The 27,943-nt window shown below is 34.5% G+C and overlaps 1 protein-coding gene and 1 non-coding gene across 8 annotated transcripts in view; one reads left to right on the top strand and one right to left on the bottom strand.

Moving 5' to 3' along the window:
* CEP290 (centrosomal protein 290) overlaps nucleotides 1–27,943 on the bottom strand; it is an 87,281-nt gene that overhangs the window by 45,762 nt on the left and 13,576 nt on the right. For 6 of the 7 annotated variants that reach the window (XM_046646446.1, XM_046646443.1, XM_046646447.1 and 3 more), the window contains 15 exons: nucleotides 27,180–27,302; nucleotides 25,891–26,014; nucleotides 21,917–22,089; nucleotides 21,031–21,193; nucleotides 19,445–19,545; nucleotides 19,285–19,372; nucleotides 17,800–17,912; nucleotides 15,859–15,943; nucleotides 15,169–15,311; nucleotides 12,163–12,327; nucleotides 11,636–11,785; nucleotides 9,379–9,494; nucleotides 8,053–8,155; nucleotides 7,735–7,965; nucleotides 4,158–4,331 (listed from right to left, as the gene is read on the bottom strand). In XM_046646446.1, the coding sequence (XP_046502402.1) occupies nucleotides 4,158–4,331; nucleotides 7,735–7,965; nucleotides 8,053–8,155; nucleotides 9,379–9,494; nucleotides 11,636–11,785; nucleotides 12,163–12,327; nucleotides 15,169–15,311; nucleotides 15,859–15,943; nucleotides 17,800–17,912; nucleotides 19,285–19,372; nucleotides 19,445–19,545; nucleotides 21,031–21,193; nucleotides 21,917–22,089; nucleotides 25,891–26,014; nucleotides 27,180–27,302 (2,052 nt within the window). The remainder of the gene's footprint in view (nucleotides 1–4,157; nucleotides 4,332–7,734; nucleotides 7,966–8,052; nucleotides 8,156–9,378; nucleotides 9,495–11,635; nucleotides 11,786–12,162; nucleotides 12,328–15,168; nucleotides 15,312–15,858; nucleotides 15,944–17,799; nucleotides 17,913–19,284; nucleotides 19,373–19,444; nucleotides 19,546–21,030; nucleotides 21,194–21,916; nucleotides 22,090–25,890; nucleotides 26,015–27,179; nucleotides 27,303–27,943) is intronic. The other variant, XM_046646450.1, reaches the window with a different exon arrangement.
* On the top strand, nucleotides 27,700–27,824 carry LOC124230660 (U6atac minor spliceosomal RNA). Its single transcript, XR_006886264.1, has one exon. It is a non-coding gene; the product is annotated as a U6atac minor spliceosomal RNA (small nuclear RNA).

Genomic DNA, 27,943 nt, shown 5'->3' with positions numbered 1-27,943 from the left:
AAGAAACTACACTGTAATTTAGACTAATATCACAGAAGTGACACTGTCTTAACTTTCTGTAATATCTCCTAAAACTCACAATCCAGTGTTTTTTTTAACAAAACTAAAAGTTCCCCCACATGTAATACATATATAGATATACATACATACACACACATATATAATATAAAATATTACTTAAAAATAATCATCAAGAGCTTGTAGATGCAATATATCGCCCTAAACTTCTGAGTATTGGCTTCTGTCATGTTCATTCTGGCCAAACGGGAATACTGAGAGTTGCACAACCTTCACAAACCAGGGCTTACTGCCCTCACTCACACAAAGAGTTGCTGAGTATGCCTAGCATGCCATCAGTGACAGGTGCTGATGCTCCGGGTGAAAAGAAACAGAAAAAATTCTGGCTTCGTAGTCCTTACCATGTGCTGTGTGTGTGTCAGGAGTCGGGGAGGGTGTAGAAAGCAGCAGACAGTAAACTGGTTAAGCCAACAAAAAATTCATTAAAAAGGTCAAGATCTAGAAACAAACAAAGAGTACAGATCCAGAGAATAACAAAAGGAGGTATACCCAGATAGAGTGATTAAAAAAGGTATTAACCACTGAAGAGGTGGTACTTAAGCTGAAACCTAAGGTATGAGAAGGTGCCAGTCTTAACGAGAAACCAGCCCTGGAAAGAACTGATGTACTGGTAAAAAGTCAGATGCTCTAAAGCAGGAAAGAGTTTGGAGGGTTGGAGGACTTGAGCAAAGCGAACAAAAATAAGTTTGAAGAGTGGTATAAGATAAAGCTGAAGAGGTAACAGGGGATCAGACCAGGCAAGGCAAGGTATTATCAAGATAAAGAAGTGGAATTTAACTTAATGTATAGTAAGAAATCATTTAAAGATGTTAAAGAGGAAGTTTTAAACAATCATTCTGGATGCAATATGGAGAATAAATAAATAGGTAAATAGAGAAAGTTATTTCTCGGAGTGCATGTTGGATATGTCAAATTTGAGATGCCCTTCAAACATGAGGTGTAAAGTAGGCAATGCCACACAGTAGAACAGAGCTCTGAGAAGTCAGGCGGGAGACATAAATCCAGGAATTGGGACATAAGTATAACATTTTAAGCTTTATTTATTCTTTCTTTTAACAAATAGAATGCTACTATGTGCCAGGTATTCTGAACACTGGACTTCAACGGTAAACAAATTCCATCCTAGATCTTGTGTTTTAGTGGAGTAGTTGGAAAATAAGCCAATACATAATATAATATCAGGTAGTAAGTGTTGTGAAGAATAATAAAACAGAGTAATGAGGTTTTTCAAAAAGGGGAGGTTATGATGAAAGAAAAGCAGAATAAAGGAATGAAATGCAACTTTCTGGTAATATGCACAATTACAGCCCAGTTCCAGATACTGTAAATACACAGGAGAAAAACAAAAGAGGGGTTAGGGTGTTTTAAATATCTTTCTACCCTTTTTTCCCTTACTTCCAGACTCTTTCAAAGGATAATTCTGGTCTTGCTCCAGATCCCACTGTCACCCCCGCTCTGGTACTGCACCCTCACTTACGGTCACTCTCATCTAACCTCCAGTCATTCTCTCCCTATTAGCTCTAAATTTTTCTTTCCCTCTCCCCTCAAACTTCACTGGTCTCCTTAATTTAAAAAAAAAAAAAATTGATAAAACAAAACAAATTCTCCTCATGATTCTCCCTCAATACATTTCTATTTCTCTTTTTTCTATTATCAAATTTCCAGTTTTTCTATTGCCTTATCGCCCATTCAGTTTTTGTGTTTTGTTCTCATCTGCTCTGTTTTTTATATTCTGAAATTTGATTTTCATCACCTTTATTCTCATGACACTATAATCTCCAAAGGCACCAATGATTTCCCAATTATCATATCTGATGATCTTGCATGGTGGCTCTACACCATTAATCACTCTCTGAAGCCAACATTAGCTTTAACTATATGCCAAACAGGAGGTAACTAAAAACACAAAAATGAATTAAGTAGGGGCTAGCCTGGTGGCGTAGTGGTTAAATGCATGCACTCTGCTTCAGCAGCCCAGGGTTTGCAGGTTTGGATCCCAGGTGTGGACCTGCACACTGTGCTTATCAAGCCATGCTGTGGCAGCATCCTACATACAAAAAGTAGAGGAAGACTGACACAGATGTTAGCTCAGGGAGAATCTTCCTCAAGCAAAAAGAGGAAGATTGGCAACAGATGTTAGCTTAGGGCCAATCTTCCTCACCAAAAAAAAAAAAAAAGGAGAAGAAGAAAAATAAATGAATTAAGTAAAGTTCCTGATATCAAGAGTATTATATTCCAGTAAGGAAGGAAGACATATCAACACATATATGCAATATAAATAGCAGAACTGGGTATAAGATAAAGAACTAATATAGACAGAGGGAGTGAGTTTGTTCTATAAAGAAGGATGCTTCAGAAAAAAATATAATGTCTGGACAAAGTTTTGAAACATGAATAGAAACTAGGAGAGGGGGATGGGCTTTCTAGCAAAGGAAACAGCATGTACAAAAGGATATATGTAAGAAAAACACCGTGTTGCAGAAAACTGGTAGTTCAGTTTCTAAAACATAAATTGTGACACTCCTTAGAGTGTCACTAGAGATGACATGAGGTAAGTGGGGGCTAATTACAAAAGGAATCTGACTTTTAGTCTTTAAATGACTGGCAGCTTTTGATAGGTTTTAAGTAAGGGAGTGGCATGGTCAGATTCATGTTTAGAACGATCATTCTGGTGGCAGTAAAGAGGATGTAACAGTGGAGATAGGGCTATAAGTAATGGCTACCAGAACAAAGATGATTAAGAATAAAATTGAGACATTGCCAACAGGGATGGATATATGTTCAGAATTATAACTGAGACTTAGGAAGTAAAGGAGAGAAGGGGATACAATTCAAAAACAAAATTTTGGGGGCCGGCCCAGTGGTGCAGCAGTTAAGTTCGCACATTCCACTTCTTAGTGGCCTGGGGTTCACCGGTTCGGATCCCGGGTTTGGACACGGCACTGACTTGGCACGCCATGCAGTGGTAGGCATCCCACATATAAAGTAGAGGAAGATGGGCACAGATGTTACCTCAGGGCCAGGCTTCCTCAGCAAAAAAGAGGAGGACTGGCAGTAGTTAGCTCAGGGCTAATCTTCCTCAAAAAAAAAAAAAAAAAAAAAAAAATTTTTTGAGTTTTGAGCAAAGATGAAAAATATTCTTTGGGAAAATAGATAAAGTTAAAAATTACTCATTGATATGTTCTCTACAGGAGACTTCTTACCTAGGATTTTCTAATGCTAGAGAGGAGAAGACAACAGACATGAAAGACAGGAAAAAAGAAAATACATTACTACCATACCTAAATATTCAGAATTTTCTATGAAAATTAACATAATCATCTCTCTTTGGCAGAAATAGTAAAAAGTAAACTAATCATGATTACTTCTAGTTAGTATTAATAAATAATGACTCCGATAATTTTGTAGGAAACATTAAAAGCTGTTTAGAATAATATTTGTTTTCCTGAATGTATCCCCATAAGCAAGTAAAAGAACTAGATCTCATTGCACTCCTATGAGAGGATCATAAAAGATAATAGCGAAAAGACATAAGCCCCTATTTCTGATGAGGAAGATGAACAAATCAGGAACTTGTTTCGCCTGCTGTCAAAGGTATGGCGGTCAGGTGGCTAGAGAGAAACTACAAAAGGCCTGGGCCATATTTATAGACCGTTTGAATTACATTAATGATGCTCCATCCTGCTCTTCTCTATCTCTACAATAAGAAAGGATGAGAATTTGCAGAGCTCATCCACAGTCCAGGAAGAGCCATTAATATCTCATCTACTCTCAGCTACATCCATCCCAAGGAATAGACGCCAGGGACCATGAGAGAATAACTTGCACTGGGACCAGGGTAAGAGAAAGGGAAAGGTACTTGATGCTTCCTCTTTTGATTACAATATCCCATCTGTTCCATGCTCTCTTTTGTTTTTTAAGTGCCTGGTGGAAGGAGGTTTGATTCAGCTAAATCATGCAAGTGGGCTAAGGAGAATGACCTGGAGGAATCTGTCTAGAAGCCATTCTGCAGCTATGGATAAGACTAATCCAGAGAAGAAAGGCTAATATCAAGAGGTTCAAGGATCACACAAACTTACCTCTAGGTGTTCCAAGTTACTTGTTCTTTGAACAAGCATATTATCTTTTTGCAAGATGTCCCTGTACTTAGCAGTCAGTTCATTGTATTGTTTATTGGCCAATTCTAGTTCAGACAGAGAGACACTATTATCTATAGTTTTTTGGAGAGCTGCAATCTTGAACATGGCCATTTCCTATGTAAACAAAGACACACTGAGTTAAGTTGGTGCATTTTTTTCTAATGAAGCACTAGCCACTTTTGAGAAGGATATGATAATACAACTGAAAGTAAAACATTTTAGAATCATTTAAAAAAAGACTTCTCATGTAAGAAAAAAATGCAATAATTATTAATTCCTTTCATATAAGAAATGATATTATTTGGAAATTTTTAATCATAATAAAAATAAAAATGAAGTGAATCCTTTTATAATTTGTCATAGTACAATGAAATTCAGTTAATTTGAGAAAAGCATAATACATAGCAGGAAGAAAATATATCACTCAGAATGTATCTTTGGATGGCTTTTCTAAATTTCAAAAAATTTAAAAACACCTTGCCTTTTGACAGCTGAATGGCAAAATTAGCATTACCACAGGTAATCTTTACAGCTTAGCTATTTCTGCTTATTATAGTTACCCAGACTAGCTTTGTAATAGAAGAAAATTTTTTGTTCACAGGAAGAAAACATTGTTTAGGGAGGAAAAACTCTCCATCATAGCTATCTGTAATAAATAATATCAAATCCTTTAAGTTATTTGGTTCAGGTTACTCATTAGCTACAGAGCTATAAGAAGTTACTATCCAACAATACAGTATTAACATCAAAAAGAAATGTCTAAACTTTTAGTTCTCTCCAAAGTAAGCTGATAAAAAAGGAGTGCAAGGAATAACCAAATTTATGAAGTGAGGAAGATAAAGAATCTATGGCTATAATTCATTCTAAAGTATAGTAATGAGGGAAAAACACTTGCAGTAGTGCTTCAGATCTCATTTTGGCAATTTCTCTTCTCCATTTGAATAAATATACACTATTCTACCTTACTCTTGGGATTCAGTTTCATCTTTTCTTTGGGGGTAGGGTGGCAGGGTGGAGGTTGTTTCCCATCCCTTAAAAATATCCTTTCTCTTTATCCTTTCCAATTGTTGCAAAAAAGAAAAAAAAAAACACGGTTGAACAATCACGTTGAAGAGGAAGAAAATTCCAGTTTCTTTTCCCCTTCTATCTCAAACACTACCTATGTTTGTAATACTCTAAGAGGAGTATATTCAACAAAACCTAACACAAAAATAAGAACATTTCTTAAGTCCGCAAATTTCCTTATTTTATATTAAAAATATATTTCAGTTCTCAACAGGTTTGTTATTGCATCAGGATTCAGCTTTAAGATCATATTAAAAATAGATTTATTAGCATGACTATTTCACCTATTACTATATTTAAAAGGGGATAGTAAGAAACTTAAACTGATTTTAATTTTACCTTGAATTCTTCTGTTTATATAATCCTATGTAAATTTAGACATGTCAACTTAAGATATACATGCTTAAAATAAACTACAGAAGATCAGATGTAAAGCAAGGTGCGGAAGTATACACATGGCATGCAACTTTTTGTGTCTCTGTTAATATTTGCGAAAGGAAACATTAGAAGGCTAATCACATATCTATAGGGGGTGGGGCAAAATGGAGTGAAAGGTACAAGGACAGAAAGTAAGATTTCTCTGATTGTAACTTTTGAACATGTAAATGTTTTATATATTCAAATGCACTTTATAAAAAGAAAAGTAATCCCTTAAGCTGAAAACAAATAAGCCTAACTAAATATCAAATGTATAGCATAACCATGCAAACAGAAGAATCATTTCAAGTTACTGTAGAATATGTTACCTTGATTATACATCCTGAGTGAGAGATATTCTAAAGAAAATAAGAACTGTAAAGAAATTTTAAACTACATCTGGTAGCACTGCTATTGCTATTGTTAATACCAAGATTATTATTTTCAAATTAATGTATGAATATTGTAAGAGAAAATAAATAATTATTTCAATGTTAGATTTAACGTTATTTTAGTAGAGATTTCATGTAAGAAAAACAAGTACAAAATCAAAGGTTAGTAAAAACTCCATGCTATCTACTTACCCCAAAATGTTAAATGTGACTAGGAAAGAACAATATGAACTCATGAGTTAAATCTATACATATTTTCATAACTTGGCCACTGAAAGGGACTAGTAGCAATGATACTCCAGGAACAATGACACCTAGTGACCAGCTTTGGGTATCTAAAAGTCTTCCCCACTAAAAAGAACGAGGGCTCTTTAGGAGAAATGGCTTACTCCAAATCTGGATGAGAAGTATATAAGGTAAATCTTGGACATCTTGTGCCAGAAAACAAACCAAACTTTGAAGCTTGGTTCAATGACTAAAGGATTCTTGTCAAAAGGATACAAGATCCAGCTTTCAAGAGCTCCCACTGGACAAAGTTGAGACAAAACAATAATGACTCCAACTGACTAAAACACACTGAGTATTTAAAAGTGAGTGAGTCTCTTATGATATGTAAAGAAGAGAAACCTGGGGGCGGGGGGTGGGGGTGGGGGGAACAGGTAGAAGCAGAGTACACCAACTCTGTATTCTGAAAACCGGTCATGAAAAGGGAAGAATGAAGCTTTCGCTTTGCCTTTCTAGTGGGAACTATTCTTTAAGACAATCAATAGCCTAGGCTAATAGGGGAAAGCTCTTTACAAGAGAATATCTGCTAATAAAAGTAGAGAACATAATATAACTAGAAAATGATGATTTTTGAAACTCCTAATAAAATAATTGAGTGAGGCAACAACAATCATCGGTGGATGTTAACGCCATTAGGAGGACTGATGAAGACTTGGTTATTTGCATGGTACCAAAACATCACCAAAAAGTTAACTAAATCACTTAATAAGAGAGATATATGGCTGTCTCCCCCTTAATACAGTACTCAGTCATGAAACATGGGACTACCAGACATTCCATCTCTTAAAGTGATGTAATGTAAAGTAATACTTATAAAGTACAAAGAATTACTTATGAAGTATTCTTGCCAAAAATGTTTAACCTGAATATAACCAAGACCTCAGAACTAATTTTTAGTAAATAAAATGGACTGAGGAACAACTAAAATTACACAAGAAAATAATCAGATAAATTTTCAACATTTTTCAAAGAGTAAAAAAGACAAGGAGGATTCTATATTAAAAAGCCTTATGACATACAACATCCAAATACAACGCAGGGCACTTGATTGGATCCTGGGACAAAAGGATGTGTGAATATGGACTGGACATTAGATAACATTAAGGATTGCTGTCAATCTTGTTAAGTGTGATAAAATTATTGTGGTTATGTAAACAAAAAAAAAGATTTGTTAGAGATGCACACTGAAATATTTAGGGGAGAAATGCCTGCAATTAAAATATCCCTATAAAAGACAGACGAAGCAATTATGGTTGATTGTTAATAAATGTTACCTATTAACTGGTGATGGGTGGTCACTATACTATCCTTTCTTCTTCATGTTCAAAAATTTTCAGTCGGAAAAAAATCAGATGTACCTTAAATCGCTGCAAATGTCCAATTCTTTCACCAACTTCAGCCTCCATTGCTATCCATTCATTCTTCTGTTTCTCATTTTCTTTTCTCAGTTGTCGCTCCATTTCTACTAAAGTAGTATACTGCCTTACGAGTGACTTTTCATTCACTTGCAAGACTGTGATTTTTCTACTGTTTTCTGAAAGTACTTTTTTCATTCCATCTGAATCCATCTGAAGACCACTGAGCAAATTCTGCACAAAAACACATTTATATTACTTGTTGAATTTAGCATTAGTTCATACAATGTTGTATATTGATCTTAAAAGTGTTTTACTTACATTATATTCTTTTACTTTTATAGCATCCTGTTGGATTTGATCCTCAAGTTTTCTCTTTTCCTCTTTCATTCTTTCAGATTCTATTTTCCAGGTCTCCTTTTCACTTAAAAAAATAAAAGTGACAATATAGTAAACCTAATAAAATATTTAACTACAAGAAGAGATAACTTTAGATTATGGAAATTTCAAGTTTTCATAAAACAAGAAACATCATAGCCACTCAGCATCTGGTAACATAAGACGTCAAAATTCCATTCGAAAAGGATTTAGCCTGGAAGTTATATTTTTACTTAATAAATGCAAAATAAAGAAACTATTTTATCAAATTATTTTCATCATTCCATGAAATCACCAATCTACAATTGTTACAATATAACACCCTCAGCTGAATCTCATAAGTATTTTATTAAAAATTGAAAACAATAAGGAAAATAATTAACACCCCAAACTAATTCTGGAAATCAAGTCTCAACATTCTGATCCTGCTCTTAAATTTGAGTGTTAAATACTGGCAAAATATTTAGAATAGAAACAAAATTAGAAATCATTACACTTAAAAGAAGGTGTGTGAGACACTGTTGCCTACCCAAGAGACATTCCACAGTCACCTGCAATCTGCTTGGCATAAACGAACTGTGGTGTCATCATTCTCTTTGCCACTGAATAGTTCAGACTTGGACATATTACTCGGAGAGCTCATTAGCCCAATTCTGACTAATGAAATCTGAATCAAAAGCTGCCAGAAGCCTCTGGAAAAAATTTTTATCTAAAAGTAAAAAGCTATGCTGTAAAAAACATGCCTTCTTCTTCAGTGGGCATGGTTCCATCCTCCTTGAACTCCTGCATCTATTTTATAACTGCAGCAGGAGATAATATGACCCATCCTATAATTAGCTTTGGGTTTCTGTTAGATCAGATAATAATTACGCTTAGTATGTAAATCACTTTTAATCAGGTATTCAAATTACTACTAAGGAAATTACTCTATTGATTATATGTGAGATGGCAGAGATAAGGAGAAACAGGTTAGTTCCCTATGAAAATATATGAATAATGATGACAGTGATGATGAAGAATGATGTTAACAGCTGACATGTACAAAGTGTTCATATCTGAGCATTTTCATGTAGTAATTCACTTAAGTTTAATAATAATCCTATATCACTATGACAGAATTTTATAGACAAGGAAACAGACACAGACAAAGCGAAAGGGAAGAGGCAGGAGGGAAGGGTAAAAGAAAATATCTAAATACTTTTTACATACTTTAATCATTAACAAGAATATGCTATAATTATACTTATAAAGTTTTACTGACACCTATACCTCAGATATTCTTTATATAATAAGCTTTGTTGATGACGAATTACTGCAAATTTTCTGTTATAGTCTTCAAGGGAATCTTCTAAATTCTTTAATTTATTTTCTTTATATTCTAATTCCTAAAAATTGGTTTAGAAATAAGAATTAAAAAAGAATCAGAACGCATTTTAAATTTGAAGGCATAAATTCATATTCTGAAAAGATTATAGAAAAATACATAAAAAAGAATAGTCACCAAATCGAGAAGCAGCACAGATCATTTCTGTGTAAAACAGAAGTACTATAAAACAGGTAAAATTATTTTTATCATATATGATAGTTATAGTAACCACATAAATTATCAGATACAGTAGTTACAACCTACCTGTAGTTAGTCATTCAGCCCCACATGCCCCCTGTGAACATACACATTCACACCTCTACTCAAACTATTCTTTCCAATTATTTCACTTTAAAGATGAAGAAATCGAGACTTAGAAAGATTAAATAGCTTACTTAACATTAAAAACCTCATGGGCCCTATACACTTGGCAATCATTCCTAGGCACGAGTCAAGCCTCGTGCCAGGTGCTTTATGTGTATGCGGATCCAATTCCTGAGGTCACGTCTGTCTGACTCCTAACGCCCTGCTACTTCCAGCAGTCCATGCTGCCCTAGGATGGGGAGTCCAAGTCCCTGTTGCGCCACTTTGAACAGGTTTTCAGATTCCCAATTGGTGCTCTCTAATCTACCACAATGCTTCTCATATGTTTTTTACATAAAGGTGAAAAAGACCCCACGAATCTTCTCTCAAGCAACATGACAATGCCATACTACCATTACCTGTTGATCATGTTCTTATATTGCAAAAGATTAAGAGAAATTCTAAACAATGCTAAAACTATAAATTTAAAAGTAATGATATAGAGGGCCAGCCTGGTGGCGCAGCGGTTAAGTTGGCACATTCCGCTTCAGCAGCCTAGGGTTCACTGGTTCAGATCTCGGGTGCAGACATGGCACTGCTTGTCAAGCCATGCTGCGGTAGGCATCCCACATATAAAGTAGAGGAAGATAGGCATGGATGTTAGCTCAGGGCTAATCTTCCTCAAAAAAAACACAAAGTAATGATATAACACGAATTATAATGCTCTAATAAGTAGTTAAGTTGTTCCTTCCTGACTTAGATAACATACAAATTCCAATATTCAAAAATGATTAATTTAATTTCCAAATACAAAAATTAGTATTTGATAATCATAACTCAAGTATATTCACAAATGGAGGGAAACACCAGTGCTTATAATCAAAAACATATTTTCATTGATTCTGAACACATTTTTATAATTGTATCTGTAATGCAGATGATATTACGGGTATTCACACTTCAAATGAAATAATGAGAAGCTTCTCTCACAGGCCATTCATAATGACTATGATATAGGCAGCAAAACTATGAAAGAAACACAGGGCAAGCAGAACTCTCCCTAATTTGCTGATGGATTACCTAACACTTTACAGGGTAAAGGGAAGAAAGAGATAGAAGACAATTTGGTTTAAAAGTTTTTTCTTGTAGTTAACATAAAAGGAACAATTCTAATCATTACGCTGAAAACTTCTGTCAGACTTTATTCACCTGAATTGCTTTTCTAACCAGCAATAAATAAAAGTGCTCACCTTACTTATATATGACTACCTGATAGTACCTGCACGCTATTCTACCTCTCAATCATATATTTCATAAGAATGACATGCATGTGAACAAGACATTCAGCATGCTTCTCATGCAGATGAATGGAATAAATAGCTTTATTCATAATATTCCATTTAACATCAAAGTCTATTAAAAATACATCTCACTGTTAATGTTCTAATGTTCTGGGTAAAACAGAAGTACTATAAAACAGGTAAAATTATTTTTATCATATATGATAGTTACAGTAACCACACAAATTATCAGATACAGTAGTTACAAACTTACCTATAGTCATTCAGCCCCACATACCCCCTGTGAACGCATACATTCACACCTCCACTCAAACTATTCTTTCCAATTATTTCACTTTAAAGATGAAGAAATCGAGACTTAGAAAGATTAAATAGCTTACTTAACATTAAAAACCTCATGGGCCCTATACACTTGGCAATCATTCCTAGGCACGAGTCAAGCCTCGTGCCAGGTGCTTTATGTGTATGGAATACATACACAAAGGAATACATGAAGACTAAATCAAAACACGTACTATAATTACTTTTGTTATTCGCATATAAAAAGTTTCAGTACCTGTAAGATATGTATTAAATATTCATTCTGAGAATTGATGATATTGGCACTAGATGGCGCTATCCCATCAGGTAAGTCGACTGCTTTAAAAACAACATTTGATCCTTCTGATTGTCGTAAAAGACTGGTTTCTTTTTCAAGATGATCTATCTGGAAACAAACAGTTCAGAATGAGAATCACCTCTCTTACATCCAAAGAAAGAAATTTCTAAGCAGTAACTGACATTTCCTATTGAATACTTTTAAAAAGTAGATATATGAATGCCCCACCTAGAATTAATTAAACCATAATTCAATTTCTACTTAGAAATGCCTAAGTATATATTTACAATTTTTGTATTCTTTTATATTCTAAGGTACTCATTTTTCCACTTAATTTTATAAGAAAAATCCAAATAGTTTTCTTAATGTTGAAAGAATTAATTCCAGGGGCATTTCCTCAGAAAGCAGTCACTTTTAAAAAATTAAAAGTTTCACATTAAACCTATGTTCATATGCTTACCATTTTCTTTTAATAAAATTCTTACCTTTAGATTTGCTTTTGCCAACTGCTGAGAATAATTTATAGCCTCCTTCCGAGATTCCCTGAGCTCCTGTCTCAACTCCTCATTCCTTCCAGTAAGTTGATCAACTTGCGCTTTCAAGTGCAGATTGGCATCAAAGATTCCTTCTGCGTTCTTTGATTCTATGGCCTATTATATTTAGATTATATTGAAGAAGTGTGAAGAAAAACACTAAATTATAGGAAAAAAATCTACCTTTAAATAAAATTCACATTTAAGCATTTTACCATTCCCAATGCCATGCATAATAACAAAGTATGTCAGATCTATTTCTTATTTATGATTTAAATTTATAAAACTCTAGTTTAACTTACACAGTATTTCCAAGCAGTAATTACTGCATTATAACAGTTAACAAACATCTAGGTAATCTTAGTAGACTGGTAGACCAGAAAAACAACTGGACAGGAGGTAAGATGACTGAATCCAAATCGTAACTGATCTCTTACTAGTTAGGCAAGTAACTTAAATTCTTTACACTTTAGTTTCCTCATCTCTAAAGAAGAGGTGTTAGCTCTGTCGACTTCACAAGGTTTTTATTCAGTGACAATGAAATAATTTATATATAAATGATTTGAAACTACCCAGCAGCTGAATTGAAAGCATGAGCAAAGGAATGAAATAGTTGCTACATTCAGTTAAGTGAGCTTTTTATTGCCTCCTCTCCACACATTTGAAGCATACATGAAAACAAAGGCAAAGCGTGATGACACAGTATTACCCAAGAGTGTTGTATAAGCAAAAATAATACACCAAATATTAAAATATTATCAAAGAGGCTTCACTGGTCCTAATTCTCCAACAACGGCATGCATAAATATACATACACCTGAGTACACATGTAGTGTTACAGATACAAACAAATATATTTGGACTTTAAAAGAACTGTATGGAACAGAACTGTTAAATGCGAAATAAAGCTTCAGAAATGAAGGGAGAAGGCAAGATGAGTAAAATCAAATGTAATCTCCTTCTCAAGAGGGCCATCTGGAGTCTAACTGCAGGCAGCAGATTTATAAAAGCCTTTACCCTAAGGAGATCAGAGCAGGCCAGGTGGAGTAATAAGTTATTCTAATTCAAAGGGGATACCAGGAAGACAGAAGTGGGTAGAAGAAGGTACTCTGACAGACAAGGTAGTCTAGTTAGTTGTCTTGCTGAAAAACAGCACCACATTGTCTACATGACCTTTTGGTAAAATGGGATTGAATTAGATGATGATTAGGGCACTAAAAAATATCCTGTAGCAATAGAAAGTGAACTGAAGTGCATAAACCAGATTATCTGATCTAAAGTACCACTGATTCTGAAGATTTCTTAGAGGAGGTATTGTTAGATCATTTGTGAGTTTCAGATAGGACATATCAATCAGAAAAAAGAATGACAACCCAGAATGAAGCAGATGAAATCTATGGAAGCAGTGGTTCTGGGAAAGCTAGAGGCTGTCAACCGAAACAGAAGTAGTTAGAATTTCCTGGGCTACTCACTCTGTTTGTATTTGGTCACCAAGTAGAGTTTTCTTTGAAGAACCAAATTTTATCTGAGACAGTACTAGTAGTGGGTAGCAGCATAGACAAGATATGTTCATATAAGAAAATGTGAAAAATCATTTCAGACATTCAAAACAGCAGCAGCAAAACAAAGTCACCAGAGAAGGAAAGTTAGAAGGAATAATGTATAAAAGGAATCAAATGGTTCTCCTAATTTTGTCAAATGATTTTCTTGCCTCAGGAAGTTTGTAACATGCCAGTATCACTCTCCCTCTCTGCTAACAATAAGGTGCTGTTACAAAAAAAAGTATTCAATTGATGACTAGTCACCATAAAAAAGCAATTCAATGAATAATAAGAATTTTTTTTTATTTAAATCAAGCACAAATTTGAGGAACAATAATGTATGCTACATATGTTCAGATTAGGTAAATGACATATTTAAATATTAAGGATCTGAAATGTATATTTTATTCAAGTTTATGTAACATTCATTAATACTATAGAACTCTTAAGTCCCTATATAGTAAATATAAATAGAGTATTACTTCATGGCTAAGATCTTTCCCGTAGCAACGCTTATGTCTTTAAATATTTAAAATACTCTTATTACATTCTATTATACTTCTAGGTTTGTACTATTAAAGTCCTGAGAGATCTACCCTCCCACGTTTAACAAGTGAATACAAGAAACAGCTACTTAAAGGTTCTAGAAGATGAACCAAGGCAAGCAGAAGCGAATTTGCCATTTTTAAGGCTTTACTCTGAGGGCAGGCTGCAGTTGCAGTGACCAGTCATTTTTCTGGCCTAGAAACCAGAGGATAGAGCCCAAAGCCACAGGAAAGTGAGAGGGGAATCTCAGAAAGAAAAGAGCCTGCAAAAGGAGCACCGAATTCTGTGTAAAACTCTGCCAGGTCTCAGGCTGACCCTTGAAACACAAGAACAGAGATGACAGAGCAAAGTATCGGTGAACTTGAAGATAAACAGCAATTATCCAATTGGGAGAAAGAAAGATAAAAAACTACGGGGAAAAAAAATGAACAGAGCCTCAGGAATCTGTGGGACAACATCAAAAGGTCTAACATGTTTCATTGGAGTCCCAGAGAGAATGGCACAGAAAAAATAATTGAAGAAATTAATGACGGAAACCTTCTCAACTGTGGTGAATAGCATATGTAAACAGAGTCAAGAAGCTCAGCAAACCCCAAACAAGATACACACACACACATACAAATGTGCAGGTGCGTGCGCGCATGCACACACACACACACACACACACTAGACACCTAATCAAACCGGTGAAAACCAAATATAGAAAGCAAGTTTTGAAAGAAGCCTGAGAAAAACTACAAATTAGATACATGGAACAAAGACTCAAAGGACAGCAAATGTCTCATCAGAAATTAGAGACCAGTAGACAGTGGAACAACATCTTTAAAGTGATGAAACAAAATAAAACCATTAATATGAAAAAACAACTTACATTAACTAGTCTTTCAAGACTAGGGATAATTAGAGATGTCTCTCCTCCTTTAATATCAGGATCTTTCTGCATTTCCTTAATAGCTTGCAATATTTCCTTCATACCTTCTTCAAGTTGCTTATTTTCTTCAACTAATTCTTTTACTAAAATGACATTTTTCTCATTGAATGAATAGATCTTTTTCACAATTTACACTACTCTAAATAGATGACACGTATTTCACACATAGTAAAAATAACCCATTTGTAAAATGCAAATGTAAATAAATGTACAAAAAATTTCAACAATAAATCCAACGTGTGAATAGTTGAATTAAATGGTATACCTATTTAGATCATACACATATACATATATATCTCATAGCTGAAAAAAAAAATCATAGGCATATTTTGCCTTCATTTTATATTAAAAATCTTTTAAATTTGTTTTCCTAACTTCACTTTCATTAGAGAACAAAAGGAAGAAACCAGACATTTGTCATCATAAAAATTCAGATTAACAACATTCTCTGAAAATGAATATAGCAAGGCAAACCAAATAGATAAATGATAGAGACTGAAGTCTCTATGTTATGGAAGTAATTAAGGCTAAAACAGACTAGAAAACAGAGAATGTATTAAAGACCTTTCAGACCCATGATTTTCAGTATAAGATAAATAAATAGAAAAATAAGAGATAACAGTAACTTACATTTGTTCTGAAATTTGGCTATAATTGTTCTACTTCTTTCTAAATCTCTTTCCTTTTCAATTACTTCTCTCGAAAGAAATTCATTCTAAATAAAACAGAAAGATAATAAAGCTTTACAAATATTGCAAATATTACAAATAAAATTTTACAAAATATCACAATAGTCTACAGTTTTGATGTTTTAAATAAAGTTTGATCAATTGAGGGGTTTTTTTCCTTTTAAAGATTGGCACCTGAGCTAACAACTGTTGCCAATGTTCTTTTTTTTTTTTTTTTTTTGCTTTTTCTCCCCAAATCCTCCCAGTATATAGTTAGATATTTTTTCAGTTGTGGGTCCTTCTAGTTGTGGCATGTGGATGTGGGACGCCTCCTCAACATGGCCTGATGAGCAGTGCCATGTCCGTGCCCAGGATCCGAAATGGCAAAACCGTAGGCCACTGAAGTGGAGCACACGAACTTAACCACTGGGGCACAGGGCCAGCCCCCTCAATTGAGGTTTAACACACCAAAAACAAGCTATAGAGACACAGTAGCAGCCACGAAAATAAAATCAAATCTAAAAGGTAAAACAGATGCCAACCCTCCTCCCATCTTCTCCCTCCCCCCACACCCACAGCAAAAAGCACAGATACAACGAATGTTCTTGTCTTCAGTACCACAGTCGTCTCTTTCAATGGTCTGCCTTTACACTACCTGTTCTGCCTGGCTTCTATGGCGTTCAAGCTCTATTTCTGCATTTCTACTCTGTGCTTCTTTGATCAATAAATCCTGTGCTATGACTTCATTCTAAAGAAACATTTAATAAATTAGGCAAATCAATGACTTCATAACATTTTTAGGTTTTTAGGTTTTTTAAAAAGTAGAAGGTGTATAAATTGGTGTTAACGTGCAAACATAAAAAAATTCTTATTATAATTACTACTTACAGAACTTTGTTAGAGAAGTCATAAAAAAGAGTTAATAAAGAAGCAATCTCAGGAACGTAATTTGGAGGAAAACTCACCTGAGATCTAAGAAATACTAGTTCCCTCCGTAGCTGTTCTATGAGATTTTCAAGTGGATCTACCTGAAATAATTTTGACTGTGCAGTATTAGGCACAGGGTCTGGAAGATTAACTTCAAGTTTACTTTTCAAAATCCCTGTCTGTAAGGGTACTTCACTTTGTCTTATATCGTCTTTCAAACTGATATTGGCATATTTTATTTGGGCATGAACTTGTTCATCTTCTGAGGCTGCTACCTGTGATTTATCCATATCAGCTCTATTATCATGTAATTGTTGACAAAATATTGCAGATTTTTGCCTAAGTGATAACTTCTGCATTAAGTCTGAAGCTGTTGATAAGGCTTGTAAAGATGAATCATTTTTTTGTGTGAAACTAGTCTTCTCAAGTGCCTGATGGCCTCTTGACACTTTCTTCATAGAGTTGTCAGAGAGAGAGTATAAGTAGTCATTAATTTCTTCATGACTCTCCCTACTCAAGGTATTAACTAATGATTCTAGATTTCTTAAAGATTGTAGACACGGTGCTTTAAAAATCTCCCTTATTGTAATTTCTGGAGGTGAATTATCTTTGCCTTGTATCGATGAAGAATGTCTAGTTAATGCAACACAACGATCCACTTCACTTTCTACACTATGACGAAGTTCAGATAACATTCTTGATAACGATCCTATGGTCATATTCTCTTCTGGCTCATTCTGGTATGACTGTGGAATACTCAGTGATGGTCTCCTACGCAGCAGCTCTACTTTATCTGAACTCCTAATCTGTATTTAGAGTAAATAAGGTCTCATTAGTCAATCTTTGGATCAACAAGTTATTTAAAAAAGAAAACTTTTTTTTATCTACCAACTATAAAAAGAAGCAATGTCCAAAATGACAGAAAGGGGTCAGCCATGAAAGCACTGATAATAACAGTTTTCTTTCTTCTCTTTACCTTTGATTGCGCTTCACTCATATCTTTGAGGTTAATGAAATCAAATTTTCTTTCTCCCATTCTATTCTCTTGAGAAAAGTTTTCAGTTAAGTTTAGGTCTTCAATAGTCAATCCTACATACAAAAGAATTAACAAATCAGAAACATAAGAATAACTCTCTTATTATTCCAACATTTTAATTCTTAAAAACTAGAATCAAGTTTCACCTCAAACAAAAGGCGGAATAATTATTTCCAAAATCCTTGATCCACAGGTTGCCTAGACAACCTTCTGATTTAGCTCACCCTTAAAAAGGTGTTAATATGAAAAACTAATATGAATTTTATCTTCTCTATCACTCTTTGCCCATTCTATATTAAAGTATTAACTAGTAAGTATTAAAACAGTTAAAAGACACATATAAAGAAAGCAGACAAGAATCATTAATAATGACTAACCTGGTTAATACAATAATAAATTAAGAAGTTTTGCCCCTCTAGAAGCTTTTTGATGTATTATAGAGACTATAATGCTAAAAAAACAAAACCAAACAAATAAAAAACCTCTTTTACTCATAAATTCTTGTGGACGTGGGTCAAATTAAAAAAAATTCCTTCTCTATAATCTTCTTACAAAAAAGCACTGCAATAGCCATTAAAAAACTTAACCAACTGTTCTCTTTCTATCATGTAAGATAAACCCCCCAAAAAAAGATGTTAATTTTTATTCAATAAAACATTACTTTCACTTAATAAAGAATCATGTACAAAGAAAGTTTTCAAAGCGTAGCTCTTAAGGAAAGGGAAAATATTAACAGTAATATAGAGGCCGGCCTGGCAGGGTAGTGGTTAAGTTCACTGCACTCTGCTTTGGTGGCCTGTGGTTCACAGGTTCGGATCCTGGGCCCGGACCTAGCACTGCTCATCAAGTCACACTGCGGCAGCATCCAACATAAAGAAGAGGAAGATTGGCACAGATGTTAGCTCAGCAATAATCTTTCTCAAGCAAAAAGAGGAAGACTGGCAACAAATGTTTGCTCAGGGTCAATCTTCCTCACACACACACATAAAAGTGTTTGCCCATTATGAAAAACTACATATGAACAAAGGGCATTGCTGAAAGGACAAAAATCTCAAAAAAAAAAAAAAACAGTAATATATACCAACATAAAAATTACTAAGTTTTATCATTACTAATCAGAAAATACAGAGATTGTCTCGAGATTAATAGAGACCATACTGTAAAGTTTTCAAAGGTCCATGATTCAGGAGTTTGTTTTTGTTCACTTATTTTATTTTTCTTGTTTTTTTTCCTACCTGTTTCAGATTTAGGACTGAACCCAATGACACTCACTTATACACTCTTCATCAGGCCATCACTTTCCTTTATTAAACTTGTAGCAGAACCTCAGGAATATAGTGATAATATTACCAACACAGGAAGTTTCAGATCCAGACAGTTCATTTTCCAATGATTCTTTTAAAGGCTTGAAATAACTAAGTATACCTGAAGTTATAGCTCTTTTTCTTTCTTCTTGAGCCATTTGGCGAATTTTTCTTTTCAGATCAAGTCGCTCTTCCTCTAAACTTTCAATCTACAAAGCATAAATTATTAGTATTTTTCTTTAGTTCAACCAGGAAAATAACCAATTGAATATCGCACTTGCCTCTTTCAAAAGAATCTGGTTTTCAGCTCTATACTGCTGCTGTTTTAAATTTTTGCTGTTTCTAAATTCAGTTAAATCAATCATTGTCCTCGGTTCAAGGCCTAAAATAGAAAGCAAATATGATTAAAACCTTATTAACATTCAAATAAACTACAAAACTTCATATAGCAACTGATTATAATTTACTTAGCCAGCACCATGGAAGAATGGGGTACTTTTCGTACAAGAATTTTCCAGATATTCGAACCGTAACCCTTCAAGTTAAAATTTTATCACAATTACTAATGGAAATCTTGACAAAAACATATCAGTATCTGTCTTCTTTTCTATGTTGGGCTGTCACAGAGGTACTATAATGTATTAATTAAGAACAGAAGCTTTGGAATAAAACAGACTCGGGTTCAATTCCCACTTTCAACTATTAACTAAGTTGTAGGGATAATACTATATTTACTATTTTTTTCTAGCTTATTGTAAGGAGTATAGTAAAATTAACCCAAATAAAGTACTTCTGCATTGCCTGGTACATAGTAGTCATTATTAATATCTATATCAATTATATTATCATGACTAGTCTGATGCTCCCAGTGTGTCTAACCGCCTCTTACTAAGAAGCTATGCTCTGAAAACCAGATTTCAAGATTGTCTCAAGTTATTACAAACCAAGATTTGGAACCCTTAAAATACAGAAAATCTGGTCTTTGTGACAGCTATCTAGATGGCTCAGTCATATTCAGGAATTTCCAGACTGAGGTTGGCTGTGACCTGACAGGTCAGGCTGATTAGATGTCTAACTTGAGGTCCTGGCATGACTCTGGGTCCTAATTAGACACTTTTTTACAAATAAATAATTTGTATAAAATATTTATTTTTCCTTCCTCTAAAGCATAGTTTTTACTGATTATCATTTTAACTCTAAGAAAGTATTAACTGGTATTTACCAAGTATAATGAAATCATTATTTAGATCTTCATTTACATTTTAAAGTAGCAATTTAGATTGGACTATTATAACATTCAAATTACTAATATTCACTAATGAACTATTTACTGAAATCAATATATAAACTCTCAAGCTATATTTACTTACTACTTCTTAGAATCAATAGTAACCTTAAAATACTCAACCAAAGTAAAACTTAAGCAGTCTAAATTTCAAAAGTCTTAAAAAGATTTAGACAGTAGTTCTACATATCCTCATGAATTCATCTGAAACAAAGTATTTTGCAAACTAAAATGGGTCATACAAATCCTATGTTTGTTAGAGAGACAAAAAGGGTTAACTTCTACTATGTGGCATTAACTTAGCAGACTGATTTTTTAAACAACTTACTGAGGAGATCCTGGACTGAATGAAGAAGTGCTCCAGGTCCCCTGCCCACCACCCAACTCCATCAAATCCCCAATCCCACTTCAATCAGAGCAGCTCCACTTTTATTTGTTTTCAATATTTTTATAGATGGATTTATTTGAGGAAAAAAAGCATTCAACTATTTAAAAGTAGTAATAATAAACAAACAAAAAGGAAAACAAAAATGACTTGAGAATTAGGGTTGAGCAATATACATATCTTAAAAGATGACTTACCCACACGCTCTCTGAGTGCCTCATTTTCATCAAGGAAATCATTTATCTTCAACTCAAGTTTATTGATTTCCTTTGTCAACACTTCAATCTCTCGATCTCTTATTTTAATTTGGTTTTTAGAATTCTTTATTTCAATAACAGCATCTTCTAAACCATATACTCCCTGAAAAATACCCAAACTAATTTAAGTATAACATAGTTTATTTTAATAAATTTTCAAATTCGTGAATGTATTTTCTTATTAAGTCTGACGGGAAGTGCACATATACCTAAGATTTACATTACTAAACTGTGTATTTTATTGATTTTAAAAAACAAATCCAGTAATAATAATCATAAAAAATGGAACAGATAAAACTTCCCTGCACAGCATCCTAATGGCAAAGTGACTCAGAATATTACATACAAAACACCTAACAAAAGATAGAAAAGAAATGGTGGGGGTGAATCAGTGATACCATTAGAATATGTAAGTCATTAGTTGCCTGACTTTAGTGGTAATCAGATTTAGAAATATGAAAAGTACAAAGTAAGGCTGTGTTGGCAAACTAGGCAGCAAAACTATTCCTGTTATAACGTTTATCAAATTACCCAGTGACGTCACATCTACATGGTGGCACAATGACACAGATTACAAAGAATCCAACCGTGTTGCCTCACCAAAGCTGATTATATGGGCAAAATGCTTTGATCAAATGATTTGAAAACAATCCTCCTGCCAAAAAGTAAATGCTGCTCAGAAGTTTGAATAGTTTATCACAAATCAATTAGAATAACCTTTACATAAGAAACTTCTGGAATGTTTTTAAATGGTATGCAGTAAATGGCACAGAACAGTCTAATGGTGGATTCCAAGCTCCTTGACTGACAAGCTAAAAATACATACTGATTCATAATCTTTTAATCGCTTCAGAGTCTCAACGAGTTCTTTATCCTTTTCCCTAGCATCAGCCTCAGCCAGTTCAGCTGTTCTCTCAGCCTCTTTAGTTTTCTCTTCCAAAATTTGAATCTTAGACTGAATTTTCATATAATGAGTCTGTTGAGAAAGTGTTGAAGCACCTACATGGTAAAAACAAAAAACATGAATGAATTAAATTGACTACTTATTCCTTTACATCACTGGTTCCAGTATGGGGAGGAGGAAATGTGCTATGTCACTAAAAACATCCCTTGGATATTAAAATTTTATATTTGTCAAATAAAGTTTTGATTTGGTTTAATAAAACTAAAAAAGTAAAGTTTAATGAAATCTTAGCTGAAGGGATATGGATTATGAAAGACTGCAAAATACTGCTTTACAAAGAGGGATCATTGTGGCAAAGATTGCTAGCTTTCTGTTCCTAATATTCAACCTCCCTTTCGTCCGCTGTAATAGAACTATGGATTTTTAGCTGGACACACGGCCATTTGAAATAAAGAATAAATTTCCACTTACACTCCAGCAGCTAGGTGTAGTCATGTGACTAATGGGATATAAACAGAAAGGCCATGTGTGTATTTCAGAAAATGTTTTTAAAGGAGAGGAATGAATCGTTCTTTTCTCTTTGCTCCTTCCTGCCAGCTGGAAAATGGATTTTACGGCTGGAACTCAGTCTTGGAACATGCAATGGAAACCACATGTTGAGACAGGGAGAGCAACAAGATCAGGGTGCCTGATATCTGACATTTGTGCAGCTATCACACCAACTGAACTAGTCACCTCATCTTTGTTTATATCATGGAAAAATACCTTTCTATCCTGTTTACACCATTGTTACATTTGATTTTTCTGTCACTGGCAGCTAAACTTAATCCTAACTGACAACTAAAAAATCTCTATTCATATTATCATACCAAACTGTTGCTAATACCAAAATATGATACTCCTATCCTTCTGAAATTTATTGACAGAAATCATTCTTATACTCATCCATAATAAACATCTACTGATTTATAAAGTACATACTTAGATACAGGCATTGCACTAGTGTGAGAGATCACATATGTTTATAAGAAATGAACCCTGCTCTCTTGAGTGAACAGTCTCGATGGAGAACGCGACAAAGGCTGACTTGTCCCCAATACCTATTGTCTCTTTCTCCCACATGGCCCTCCAGAGTATACGAACCTGCTTACCCTTCAGTGTGTGCTCTTTGCCTCTTACCCTCTCTTCTTCTATCTTGCTGTTTGGGATGTGGACGTGAGGGTAAAGCTCCATTCTGGATGAGGTAGATGAAGACAAGACCCTAATTCTAGACCAGTACATAAGTGGGAAATAAACTTCTATCTTGATTTTGCCACCATTTTTCAGATGTTTCTGATAGCTAAACCTAATCCTAACCAATGATAGAAGACCACCACTAGTTGTCATATTTACAAGCCAAATTCAAGAGACAGATAATACTCCAGACACACACCTTCTGTGGGCTTTAGGGGTCATATGACTACAGTCTGACTCAAGTGTCATTAGATAAGACCTCTTCCTTATTTGATAGCCGAGATCAACCACCACTTTTTCTCCTGGTGGCAGAAATATACAAAATCCATAATATCAGTCATCCTTTTAAAGCAGTTTAAACTACTGTCAAGGTATAATTCTCATACATACATAATACACACACATACAGAAATATGTGTATCAAGTGGACCTTGATGCTGCTCAACAATCACACTACATTTCCCTAGTCTGTTCATTCTTCCAGACAGCCATTTCATACCTTCTCCTGTCTCTTCTCTCCTCAAACTTCTCCTACATCTTCCCCTATCCTCACTTTCAGCTGAGAACCTTCCCTGAAAACAGAAGCACTGAGAAAACAGAAGCAATCAGTGGAGAAGTTCTACAAGCTCTCCCCATCAGGACACCTACCCAGCCACCTGCACCTGTATCTATATACTCCACCTTCCTTCCTGTTATTGTGGACGAACTCTCTGTGCTCCTAGAGCCAACTACTCCACTGGAACACCAGACCCCATCCCACTGCCTTCTCAAGGATATCACTCCAGAAGTTCTCCTCTCCCTTCCCTACTTCATCAATTGTTTGTTCTTTAATAGATTTTTCCTATTAACCTAGAAGCATGATTATTTCTTCCATTTTAAAGAGAAAAACACTTTCTTCACCTCTCTTTCTCCTCAAGCTCCTACTCTGTTTTTCTCCTTCCCTTCATAAAAACAGCCCTCAAAAAAGTCTCTGTATTTGTTCTATTTCATCTCTACCCTTTTTCTCTTCAACCAAAAATCACCACTGCTAAATCCAGTGGTCAATTTTCAGTGCTCATGTTGACTTAGCAGCAGCAATGAATACAGCTCTCAAAACAGTTGCTTATTATCTTCCACGACAACATTCCTCAAGGGGTTTTCAGGACTCTACATGCCCCTGGTTGTCCTCCCATCTCTCTGACTTTCCTTTTCAGTCTCCCTTGGATGTTCCTTTCCATGTCCTCAGTCTCTAGAGTAAAAGGATCCCAGAGCTCACCTTTAGATTTTTCTTCTTACCCAACATTTTCTCCCTTGAGGATCTCAGACAGCCTCATGACAATAACTACCATTTTTATGCATATGGTTCCCAAATTTATATCTTTAGCCTAGATTGTTCTCCCAAACCTCAGACTTTTATATACAAGTGCCTTCTTAACACTTTTACTCAGATGTCTAATAAGCATCTCAAACCTAACATGTCCTGTTTAACGAAGTACCTGATCATCTCTATACCTCATCTTTCCAGTCTTTCCCAGTGTTCAGACCGAAAGTCCTGATAACTCTTACACTCATATCCTACAGTCTTATAACGGGTCTTGCTGCTTCTGTCCTTTCCACTCCTGCAGTCTATTGCACACATAGTCTAAGTCAAATTGTATCATTCCTGTCTTCAGAAACTTTGTTTGGTGCCCCTTCTCACTTAAAATAAAAACCAAAGTCCTTATAATGAACTCTAAGGCCCTTATGAAATGGCCTTGTTACCTCTCTGATCTCATCACCTACTACGGCCCCCTTGCTCACTCTGCTCCAGCCAGACTTGCTGCTCCTCAGACTTGCTGGGTACACTCCTGCTTCAGCACCTCTGCATTTACTCCCACTGCTTAGGGACATCTGCATGGCTCACTCCCTCACCTCCTTAAAGTATCTCCTCACTGAGGCTTTTGCTCACTATCTAAATTACAACTACACCTCCACCACCACCACCATTTCACTTACATTTACACACACACACACACACACACAGACTCACTCGCTATTTCCCCTTTGTGTCTTATTTTTTATCTTCACCAACAATAATAAATGTGTCATGAACTTATTTATGAATAGTTTGCATTAACTGGTAATAACTGGTACAACTATAGCATGTAGTGCTGTGGAAATAGAAAATCACTAATGTTGTAAAGGCTTATATTCAGAGGATTTGATATGTCAGGTAGTATGATCCAGGGTAGGGAGAATATGATGAGACAATAAGTTGGGTAAGGTTAATTCACATACTGAAAAGTCAAATTATTTCTGAAAACTATCTGGAATATTGCTATACTGATCAAAATTCTATTCTCCTCCATTTTTTGTTACTTATAAAAAGAGAATTAAATAAATATAATCAATTATATTACCATTTTTCATTTCTTTTATACAGTCAATCTGGTAATGGAGGTTAACATAATTTTCATTAGAGAAAAATTACAGACAGTAGCTCCATCATTTACAAATTTAAATACTAGTAACATATGTTAAGTAGTTAATAATATCCTGCACAATTTTTCGAAAATATGATAAAATTCAAATAGAGAAAAATCAATAATGTCTATCAAGACATGATTTTCTTTTAATAAAAATAAAATACTTTAAATATTTAATAGTATATAAAATAACAATACACTTATAAAATATTGAATTACCTTTGTTTCTTTGGAGCTCATTTTTTAAATCTTCAATAATAAAAGTATTTTTTTCCATTTCTTTTGTATACTGTTCTACTTGCTCAGTGAGCATCTTAATTTGATTATCTCGTTCTTGCACACCCTATAAAAGATTTATAAGTATCACATATTATCTTTTCATAAATATTAATATACATTTTAAAAGTAAGGAAAAAAGTTTCTTTCAATAAGACTGCTGAATATACTTTTTTGTAGTTCAAAACCATGCCTTTTACTATTTTGTATACCTCAACTGCACTACACAATGCTAGGTACACTGCAGTCACTCTAATATAATGGCTAATGACACTCCAGCAAAAAGGAATTCCAGAACTCTAATATTTGTGGCTTCTCATGACTCTTTTTTTATGTTAGTTTTCCTCATCATTCATCCAATTCCATCTTTTCAGCATTTTGTATGTTTGTGTTTCGCCCTGTGTTTTCTCTCTTACTCAATACTTCATTCAAAAATGCCATCCCTCGGGCTGGTGCCGTGGCCGAGTGGTTAAGTTCATAGGCTCTACTTCAGCGGCCCAGGATTTTGCCAGTTCAGATCCTGGGCACGGACATGGCACCGCTCATCAGGCCATGCTGAGGCAGCATCCCACATAGCACAACCAGAAGGACCTACAACTAGGATATACAACTATATACTGGCAGGCTTTGGGAAGAAGAAGAAGGAAAAGAAAAAAACAAGACTGGCAACAGATGTTAGCTCAGGTGCTCATCTTTAAAAAAAAATATCGGCCCATGCAATTGTTCTTACTTTCCGAATACATCCCAAATTTCCTTCTTTGCTTTTGGAGTATGAATACAGAACACAGATGGTAAAAATGTAATTTCTTTCTATATGAATATATTTGTGCTAAAAATGAAGTCTTTATGCAGTAAAAATTATAACCATACTTTTTGCTTTTTTTCAAATTGTATAGGAGATATCAGCACTAAAATACAATATAATAAACTTTAATATTGGAGTATATATTAAGATATTTTAAAATTTCTAAAGATTTTTAATAGTTATTAAATAATTCCCAAGAAAAACAATGAATGTGTTATCTGCATCAAGACAGAAAAATACACAAAATAATCCCATTCTTAATTCTAAACTTAATTCTAATTTTTTCTCGGGACTGGATGGTGTAAGAAACTTCAAAAGACTTTATATATACCCAATAGTGCAAGCCACTAGATAAGTAAGGCACAGTTTAGAGTTTCATTGCCAACTTTAATAAAACTGGTTGATATACCAAATTTTGAGATTTTACCTGTTGTAGAGCCATAACATTACTTTTATCAGCATCAAGCTGGGCATTTTTCAGTTTCTCCCTCAGGTTATGTAACATTTGCTGATATTCAATAATTTCATCATCTTTAGAAGACAAAATTAACTAGAAATAAAATAGGATCTGTTACATAAGAGGAAAATTAATACATCATTCCTCATTTATGGTAAATACTCTAATATATACCATCGATTTCAGAGAAATACAGGAAATAAAATTCTTTGAAGTGAGAAAGGATCAGCAACTATTGGAATAATCATTGTTCCTTTTGCGTGTACAATCTCAAGTTCAAATAGGGTAAGATTCGAAAATACTCAGTAATTTTTGCCTTTTTAGGAATTCAATCTTTAAACATTCTCAAGCTTTCAAAACCCACTGCTAAAACAAAAAGCTATAAATACTTCCATGAACTACAAAAAGTTTGTACAACTAATCTTTATGAAGAAAACATTAAAATGTCACTGAGAAGCATAAAATACCTTGAATGAATGACAGGTATCTAATAGTGCATGAAAAGAGCGAAGGTTAGCACTCCCTTGACAAGTATGGAAGAGGCCCTTGGGCCTGACGACAAGTATATGGTTAAGGCATTGCCACCGATTTTGTGGCATCTAATCATCATTTTTTAATACTGTATTGCACAGTTGAAAATAGCTAGGAGAGTGGGTCTTGAAAGTTCTCAACACAAGAAAAAAATAATTGCAACTATGCATGGTGCTGGATGTTAACTGGCTTACTGTGGTGAT

This window comes from Equus quagga, chromosome 19 (assembly GCF_021613505.1).
Source record: "Equus quagga isolate Etosha38 chromosome 19, UCLA_HA_Equagga_1.0, whole genome shotgun sequence".
NCBI lineage: Eukaryota > Metazoa > Chordata > Mammalia > Perissodactyla > Equidae > Equus > Equus quagga.
Note: the sequence above shows the minus strand (reverse complement) of the source record. Positions and strands in the feature narration are given on the sequence as shown.